Raw genomic sequence first — 9593 nt, 5'->3', positions numbered from 1 at the left:
CCGAAAAAAAAAAAAAAAAACAAAAACGAGAGAGAGAGTCCCAAGATACCATTCATACCCACTAGAATGGCTATTATCAAAAAATGAAAAATCACAACTGTTGGTGAGGATGTGGAGAAACTGGAACCCCTGTGCATTGCTGGTGGGAATGTAAAATGGTGCAGCCGTTGTGGAAAGCGGTTTGGCAGTTCCTCAAAAAGTTAAATATAGAATTACCCTATGATCCAGCAATTCCACTTCTGAGTATATACACAGAAGAATTGAAAGTAGGGATTTGAAGAGGAATTTCTACACCCATATGCATAGCTGCATTCTTCACAATGGCCAAAAGGTGGGAGCAACCCAAGTGTGCACAGATAAATGAATGGATAAACAGAATGTGGTCTATACATGCAATGGAATATTATTCAGCCTTAAAAAGGAATGCAATTCTGATATATGCTACAGCATAGATGAACCTTGAAAATATGTGAAGTGAAATAAGCTGGACACAAAGGACAAATATCGTATGGTGCTTCTCTGAGGTACCTAGAATACGCAAATTTAGAGACACAGAAAGTAGAATAGAGGTTACTCGGGGCTGAGGATGGCTGGGTGGGGAGTTAGTGTTTAATGGGCACAGAGTTTCTGTTTGGGGTCATGAAAAAGTTCTGGAGATGGACAGTGGTGACGGTTGCTCAACACTGTAAATGTACTTAATGCCACTGACTTCTAACACATGAACATGGTTAAAATGTTCAGTTTTATGTAAATACACTGGTATGTATATTCTACCACAAGTTAAAAAAAAAAAGAGTCCTTGACTCTGATGTAGGCCCAGCTCCTCTTGGAGCTGGATTGCCCTTGACATCCTGGCCAACGGTTGGGGTGTGTTGAGAGCTGAGGCCTGAAGTCAGCTCCTGGATGGAGGGACAGAGATGGGCGAGGACAGGCAGGTGACAAGGGGGCACTTCGGAGCTCTTCCTGGGCCAGCTGGAATGAAGGGCTGATCCCAGCTGGCCAGGCAAAGGGAGAAAACTCCACTGGCATCAGCCTGGAGGGTGGAAAACATACTCTCACCCCCAGCTTGAACCCTGATACCCAACCAGCCATACACATAGGTGTTCTGAGAGAGAACGCATCAACAGGTAAACACTCACCAGCACAGACATTCTCATACATGATCACACACACACACACACACACACACACACACACACACACACACACACACTGGATCCCAATATATCCCTTCACATCCAGACCCATCAAAGCAAACATCCCAATCCACACCTACCCGTGGCCAGAAACATTTAGACCCATAAATAGAAACTGGCTCTTTTAATGTGGGGGCCTGCCCATCTATATACTGAGAGAGAGCACACACCCCAGTGCATATAAAAACAGCTTGAATCAGGGTTTTAAAAACAATGCAGTTAATTTAAAAGCCCACCTTTTATTGTACTAAAAAATAGTGTGATCAGAAACAATTAAGTTAGTAAAACAGCCCGTTTTTTAAAAATTCAATGAATGTTTAAAATGAACTGCATTTTTAAGTTCACTGTTAATGCAATAAAATGAAGTTTTTAATTTAACATAATTGTTTCGAACTCATTAACTAGGTGTGCGTGTATTTAATTGACTTTTTGTTAATGCCTGAATAATGTTTCTCTCTGTACTTGGGCAGTCCTGTTTGCTAGTTTGTAAGGGGGCAAATTTCTGAATTTGGGCTCGTATCTACACACTCACACGTTCAGACAGACATCTATTATAGACAAAAATATATCTGCAAGGTGCCCTTGTTTTCGCACTGACATACACTCTCCTATTACATACCCACGTCCGTATTGAAACACACTGATATATATACATCAGTACACAATGACACATACGCCTACATACACAGAGCCGCCTACACCATGATATACACCTGTATATGTGTGATATACACAGTACCACATCATCTTCATTCACATCAAAACATACTGGCAGAGGCCTTGGATAGGCATTCAGGCATACCCTCCTACATACATATAGATATTCACATATTGTTATAAATCTTGACACATGTTCCCTCTCTCCCTTCTTCCCTCCCTCCCTCTCTCTCCCCTCTCCCCATACTGCCCCACCTCCCCCCAAACAGGCACACTCAGGATTTAAATCAATCTTAACAATATTTCTCTGAAGCATTAAGAAATCAATAGGGCTGATTGCAAATTTATGTCATAAAGCAGTGGTGATCCATCTCGTGGAAAGTCTTAAAATGAAGTGACTTATCTTTCAAGTGAATCTTTATTTTTCATTAACCTGTTTCTTGGTGTTAAAAAAAAAAAATCCCCTGAGAAGTCAGCCCCAAATTTATTGACGGGCTCGTTCATTCTGAAGTTCTAACTTTCTAATCAATTTTATTTTTCATTATGAGACTTCGGAGAAATAAATCTGATTCTAAATTTTTATCAACCTCCAGGTTGGAGCTTTGTAGCCAAATGTCTCAGTGGTTTACATACTTATTCAGCCCTGCCCCACCTCCAGGCTTCCTTGGAGTATTCTTAGGAAATGGGTGCAGAGTCAGGATGCAGACAAGACTTGGGGACTAGACTCCAGGCTTCATCCCCAGTTTCTGAGAGAAGCCCTGGCACCTAGATCTGAACCTGGAGGGAACCATGGCTCTGGAGGTATCTGCTAGGAGGGCTGGTTCCTCGGGGAGGACCAACTGTCCAGCCTCTGTCCCACCTTTATCCTGATCATTTCTCTGGGGAGGGAAGGAACCAGGCTCTGTTGTCTTGTGTGTGTGTGTGTGTGTGTGTGTGTGTGTGTGTGTGTGTGTGTGTGTGTATGTGTATGTCTGTGTGTGTCGTGTGTGTGTACATGCCCAGGCAGGTAGTCTTTTTAGGAAAAATATTACCAGGCCCTTCTGAATCTCCTATTCTTGAGTCTACCTTTTTGAAGGGCCCAGAAGGAGGACTAAAGCACCTGGACTTTTCCCACCAGGAGTTCAAGTCAGAAGATGACCTTGGACTTTGATCCCAGATGTAGATGAGGCAGCCCCCCAAGCCCCACTGTTGAGATGGGAGAGATCCAAGAAGAAGAACATGGATGGGACTCAGAAAACTCTCTGTTCCTGACCTCCATGCAGTGGGCTCTGGTGGGGAGACTGGGCAGGGGCTCCAGACTATGTGCACTGAAGTTCTGCACCTGTCTCGACTTGAATGACCATGGAAGTCACCTTGCATCTCTACACCGTGACCTCCTCTAATGGATGGGGATAAAAATACCTCTTCTGTCCACTCCACAGGAATAGAGGGTCAGATAAATTAGTGCAAGAAAATACTCAAACACTGGAAAATGCGGTGCAACAGGAAGCCATCAAGGATGGGCAGCCCTTCTGTGCCCATGGCAGGGATGTGGCAATGAGGCCAGAGTTACCCAGGAAAGCATTCCTTGGTCCTGCTCAAGGTTATTCTGATCTGTTTCTCTGCCCAGCTGTGGAATTGCCTCGAAGATTTCCCCTCAGTGACAGTCTTCAGATACCCTCTAGATTTACAAGTTTCTTCCCCTTAGAAACGGCTGCAGCACCTACTGGTTTGTTTTCTCTGCAGCTCCCCTGCCCCAGAGCTGGGGGGAGGAAATCAAGACCTGAAAAGACCAAGCTCCCTGTTCAACGCTTTACCATGAGAATATAGGGGGTGGCTTCACCCTACCTCCCAGCTCTAGTCACAGGGCCAAGATGAGGGCGAGACTCTGTCGTTTCATCTCCCATAATCCACAGGGCCCCTTTGAAATTTACACATAGTCAATTCTAACTCCAGACTTATTACAACATGAGGGGTGTGTAGGACAGACCTGCATGGTGGAAGAACCATCTTCCCTCCTTAGCACTGACAAATTCTTCATCCCACCCTAGGCACGGGCCTCCATAAGAGAGTCAGGGTGGAGAAGGGAGTGGGGATTGATGAGGGAACCAGCCCCTTTATCCTCCTCTCTTTCCACCCCTCCAACCTCATGGATTTAGCAGTAAACAGGGTTGGGCACTGTAAGAGACCAGAGACTAGCTAGTCTGTTGGGGTTTCCTTTGTAGATTGAGAGGGGAAGAAAGGACGTATTTCAGAGGCAATTGCCTTTGAATTTACTTACCTTCCAGGTCACTTGGATGCTCTGTGAGGTCACTGGCTGCAAGGTTACATCCATGGGGGGCCCATCAGGAGCTGGGGGGTGGTGGGGAGAAACAACATTATGAGTCACGTCTTGGAAGAAAAGAGTCCTGTGTTCTTACTCCCATGCTTGAGCAGGAGGACTGCCGGGGAGAAAGGAAAAGCTCGTCTACAGAAGCAGAGAACCTCTGTTCGAGTCCTTCTGAAATGATCATAGGGTTTAAATTTCCCCTTCATTCTCCATAACTTGCTGAAAATGTAGCAAACAATGACTATGAAATACTACTCCACATCCAGCAGGCTGACAAATATTTTTTTAAAAGTTTGATAGTACAAAGTTCAGACAAAGATATGAAGTGGCAGGAACTCTTGTACGCTGATCATGTGAGAGCAAGTTGGTCCAAAACTTCGGAAAACATTTTGGCATTTTTTTGGCTAAAGGTAGAAGTTTGTCCATCTGATGACTGTAATTCTACGACTGCTTATATCCCTTGAGGGGAATGAAAATACACAAATGATACAGCTGTACTGATGACATGAAGCTCACAAAAAGAATATTGATCAAAACGAGGAAGACAGAGAGAATATATCAAGTATGATTTCATGCATATATTCTATTAGAAAATAGGCAAAACTAAACTGCAAGGGTTATGTGTACATGCATTGTGGTGACAGTATAAAAAAGGAAAGAAAGGAAGTTGGGATACTGGTTACTTCAGGGGGAGAGGTTATAATTGAGAAAGGGCATATGGAGGACCTCTGGTAAGTGGTAATGAGTGTTGGTTATACTAGTTTTTCTTTGTGGTTATTTGTAAAACTGAACATGTATATGTACTTTTTTTGTATTAATTTATATTTTGCCATGACAGGTAAGAGAAAATACAGCAAGTAAAATCTTGTTTAAACTTTCAGGAAAATTTCATGACAAAAATCACAGGAGATAATCCAGGGCACTAGCACCCCCATCCTTTGCAGACCTAGCATATCTGTCCTTTCCGGACAGGCTGCGGCCAGGTGAGTGGGGGCAGGACCATGGACAGCTCCTGAAAGCATTGCATTGAGAACCCCATCTGGAAAAGGTCAGACGGAAGAATCTCCAATGATCCAGAGGCAGACACAAACACCTTGGAATCTCCCCCTTCTCCTCTTCTAACTGCAAGCCCACTGCCAGTGGACAGGGTGGGTGTGGCCCCAGATGTCCCTAGCCCATGCGCAGGGGTGGCTGGGCGAGGTGCTCACCGGCCTCCTCAGTGCTGATGGTGAGCTCCTTGCTCGGCTCGCTGCGGCCAATCTTGTTGAAGGAATACATGCGGATGCTGTACACGGATGCCGGGTGCAAGTCCACGATGTTGGCCTGGTTGATGGTCGGGGAGATGTTGCGTGTGGACTGCTTGAAGTCCCAGGAATCTGGACAGAGGACACCCATTTCTAACCACAGCCAGGCAAACTCCAGGACCCCTCTCCAGCCTCAAGCAGCAGCACATCCCAACGTCAACTTAGATGCCCAGAAGAGGTCTAGTTCACAGAGACTGAAGCAAGAGAGCCTTCACAATTTCACAGAGGACCAAAGGGTTCTGTTCCATTAAGCTCAAGTGGCCAAGGGATGCCTGAGGATGGGAGCAGCAAATGCACTGCTTGAAAACTCAGGGGGCTTTAACCCTTCTCTTCCCTGGGCCGCCTGGTGAACTCAAACCTCAGATGGGGGTCAGATGTCCCCTATGGTCCCTTCCAAGATCACCATTTGCTTGCTACTCCTGAGGGTCTGATTGGCCAGTGCCCTTGTCCCTGGTTTCTCAGACCACATCAGAGACCTGTTATAACTGTGAGACACCCCCTCAACCCATGATCCCAGTGCAAAGGGGGAAGCCAAGTCTTATACCCCTTTCTCCTCCTATGTGTGCTTCTGTATTGCCTTTCCCTGTGCATTTGTGTGGCGGTGGTCTTGACTGTTTCTTGGGCTATCAGGGGGGACAAACCATGTGCCAGAGTCCCTAGGCAAACCCTACCCTCTCTCTCACCAGCAAGAGAATGGTCTCTGAGTCTTTACAGTCAGAAGCCAACAAAGGGATGAGCATGTTCCCGATTCATCCAGGGGGACTGGCAGCCCATTCCAGGGCTAGTGTTTAGCAAAACTGTAGAATGTAAAAAATACCACTCAGGGATACTGTGACAGTAAACACTCTGCATCTCCAGAGGAATTCAGTCATTCATTCAATATATTTGTGCTGTGCACCTACCAGGGGATCCCAGACAGACGTGGAAGGGGTTGCAGGCACAGCAATGCCTCAGCCTAGGAACTTCCAAACGCAGAATTCATAACCAGAGTACGTTATTGGCACTTTGCTTTGAAAAGAAACAAAAAGGCAAAGCACGAGGAAACTAGCTGATAGTGGGGCTTAAAAATCTTCCCAGGGCGCGTCCTGATGTGACTATTCAGTCTAATTTTCCACGTCTTTTAAATCCACAGTAGAGGATCCTGAAAATTCTCAGTAGAAAAGATTAAATTGTATTCACTACAGTTTAACCCCTAAATCAGGGAGGGAGGCTAGCACGTTCTAGAACAAATTTTAGGAAGACTTTTTTTAAGCTAATGCCTGGTAAATAAGGAGAATTGGTTCACTCGAAAGGACTATCCCATCCCCCCAGGTTCTGGTTAACTGAGGTCTTGACGTTTTCCAAAACACCACTTTTAGCCACACAGGCTTGGCATCTGTGAAGGGCACTGGCCCAGCTCCCCATCTGCAGTTTTGCATCTAATTCTTTGGTTTCAGGAGCCAAAGTCACAAATGGCAGACAGTGGATGCTCAGAAAAACAGTATTTTCTCCTTGTCATTTAAAACACCCCAACTGCCCGAGAGTCACTATGGCTGGCAGGTTAAGCCAGAATTGCAAATATGCAGGCTCCTACTGCTGTGGGTACTGCTTTGGTTTGGGAGGAAATGGGCTAGCGATGCGGAGGCAGGTGTTCACTTCTCTCTGCGGCATTCTGGGAGCTGGTGCCAGCTCACACATCGTATATGATTTGCCTGTGTTTATAGGAGAGGGAGAGGGCTCATGAGTCAGTGCATTCATTTTTGATGAGTGTGGCAGAGGAAGGAGACCACATGATGTGTCTGAAAACAGAGGGGCTAAAGAAAAGAGGTGCTAATATTTATCAAGCACCTGTGATGTGCCAGGTGCAGTGACGGACACCATTTACTCTTCACTCCTTCCAATGACATCAGCACCATATCTCCACTGTATAGGTGGTGCTCACGTCATCAAGGCCGACTTCTCACTTGGCCTTTCAGGTGTGTTCAACGCTTAGACCTCTCCCTTCCCGAAACACTTTTCTCTTGGGTTTCCTATTAAAACACTCTCTAGCTTTTCCTATTTTCTTGGGTCATCTCTTCACTTTGCAGGTGCATCTTTTTTACCTTACCATTAATGGCTCGAGCTCCTCAAGGCTCCATCCTAGGCTCTCCTCTCACTCCATACACTTTTCCCACCAGTGGCTTCTATTTCCATCTACACGCAGATAAGCTCCCTGAAGGCAGGAACCATGTCTAAAACTTTGCCCATCTTGCCCACTTGGCACGTGTTGGGCACTTAAAACCCACTGTTGGTTTTAGATCAGAGCCACTTTGCTGTCCTGGACTTTGGACTTGCAGTTCCTCTGCATTTTGTAGTCACAAGAAATACCCTTTGCCTTTCCCTCCCTTGCCTCCTTCAACTGCCAGTCACAGGAAGGATGGCGGGGGGATGCCCCAGAGAGTGGCCTCCTTCTGTTCTGCTTTTGCCAGTCATTTCCAGGTGGATTTGCCCTTGTGTTCCCAAATCATCTTTGATGTTGGCACAAAATGGCTCTCTCCCCATAGCGCCTGCAGGCTAATGCATCAGAGTCAAATCTGGAGGTCTCTAGCTGATTTTCCATACTTGATCACTGCCATCTCTCTGACCTGAATAGCTGAAATCAGGGGCCCTATCTTCTTCCCTTTCCTTTTCAGCTCTCAGAGTACTGAGCTGGCTTTGGTGAATATTGTCTCTTTTAATATTCCCTTTCATATAAGCCTGGCTTACCCAGATTAACATATTTCATTAAGGGCTCTCTCTCCCTTTCTTCATCAAAGGGTTTATGATGCAAAATATTCTTCTTAAAAAATAAGCAAGTGGCTGGGGAGATGTCAGTGCCTTCCACTCTGTGGGCCGCTTGCTGGGAGGGGACCTGGGGCCTTTGGTGTTTCAGGGGACACATTCACTGTAGAAGGGGGAGCAGTTGGGACGAAAGCCACGTCTGGAGCATTTAGCTGCCTGTGCTTGGGAAACAAATCCATTTTGCATCTCTGATTTCCTCCTTGCATCACGGCTCTGAGCCCACCATGGCAATCTCCGCAGCACTGAGAAAAGGTTCCCTGGGTCACCACCACCACTCACCACATCCCAACACCAGACCCTCTCACAGCCCCGCTCCAGCTCACACAGAACGCCACGCCACACCGGGCTCGCTTACCCCGTGGTGGCTGACGGCACGCACCACGAGGCTGCCTTCCGGGCTTGGAGGGCCATTCTCAAAGAACCCATCCCTGCTCCTTGCTTGGAAAACAGGGGTGAAATGTGGTGTCTGCATTTTTAAATCTGCACAGCGCCATCTGATAAATTTGTGTGGACGGTGCTATTTATCATTCAGCATTCATGTATTATTACTCTGCTGCCTGGGGCCAGGAGAAGTCAGCGTGAGCGGGACGGCTTAGAAAGGGCAGACTTGGTAATTTCCCTTGGAAAATTAGCATGATGAGCAACATGGCAGAAAACCTGGCAAAGGCACAGCTGTAACACAGAAGGGGGTCAGGGGCAGACGGTCCAGACCCAGGATGGGTGTGGTCTGGGGCAAGAGGAAGAGGGGAAGGGAGACGGGCTCAGGTTGGGGACCCATGGAGGGTTATTCTGTGTCAGGCTCTGTGCTAGGCACATGCACATAAGCCATCACATTCACGTAATCCCTACAGCCACCTTGGATTATGTGTTATTGTCTCCACTGATAGGTAGAGATGCCCAAAGACCTAAAGTTGCTTTGCTAAAGATCATACAGCCCTAACACTTGGTCAACCCGTCTTCTGCTTTGAGAATTGTTCTCGTTCTACTATTCCACCTGCAGGCAGAAGATCTATTTAGACGCGCGTGTGCGCGCGCGCACACACACACACACACACACACACACACACACACACACACACCCCTCTCCCTCCTTTGGGTCATCCATCCGTTCCCTAGGATACCTTTTACAGTTCTCATGTAATTCAGTTTGTGGTGTATTACACGTGATTGGATAGTGCTTTGTAATGGTCCTGGAAGTGCCTTCGTGTGTGTGTGTGTGTGTGTGTGTATGTATGTGCATGCGAGCGTGTGTACACAGTGTTTATTCTCACTCCAACTGCACTGTAAGCTCCAAGGGCAACACTCTGTCTCCTTGTTCTTTCTCTTTCC

The 9593-nt window shown here is 46.5% G+C and overlaps 1 protein-coding gene across 1 annotated transcript in view; it reads right to left on the bottom strand.

Annotated features, from left to right (window-relative positions):
* The window catches only part of DSCAML1 (DS cell adhesion molecule like 1), a 352214-nt gene that overhangs the window by 40243 nt on the left and 302378 nt on the right, over nucleotides 1–9593 (bottom strand). The window contains exons 15-16 of the mRNA XM_007456333.1: nucleotides 5370–5537; nucleotides 4114–4184 (exon numbers count right to left, since the gene is read on the bottom strand). Of these exons, the coding sequence (XP_007456395.1) occupies nucleotides 4114–4184; nucleotides 5370–5537 (239 nt within the window). The remainder of the gene's footprint in view (nucleotides 1–4113; nucleotides 4185–5369; nucleotides 5538–9593) is intronic.

This window comes from Lipotes vexillifer, unplaced genomic scaffold (genome assembly GCF_000442215.2).
Source record: "Lipotes vexillifer unplaced genomic scaffold, Lipotes_vexillifer_v1.1 scaffold753, whole genome shotgun sequence".
Classification (NCBI taxonomy): Eukaryota; Metazoa; Chordata; class Mammalia; order Artiodactyla; family Lipotidae; genus Lipotes; species Lipotes vexillifer.
The sequence above is the reverse complement of the archived record's forward strand: the minus strand, read 5'-3'. Positions and strand labels throughout refer to the sequence as shown.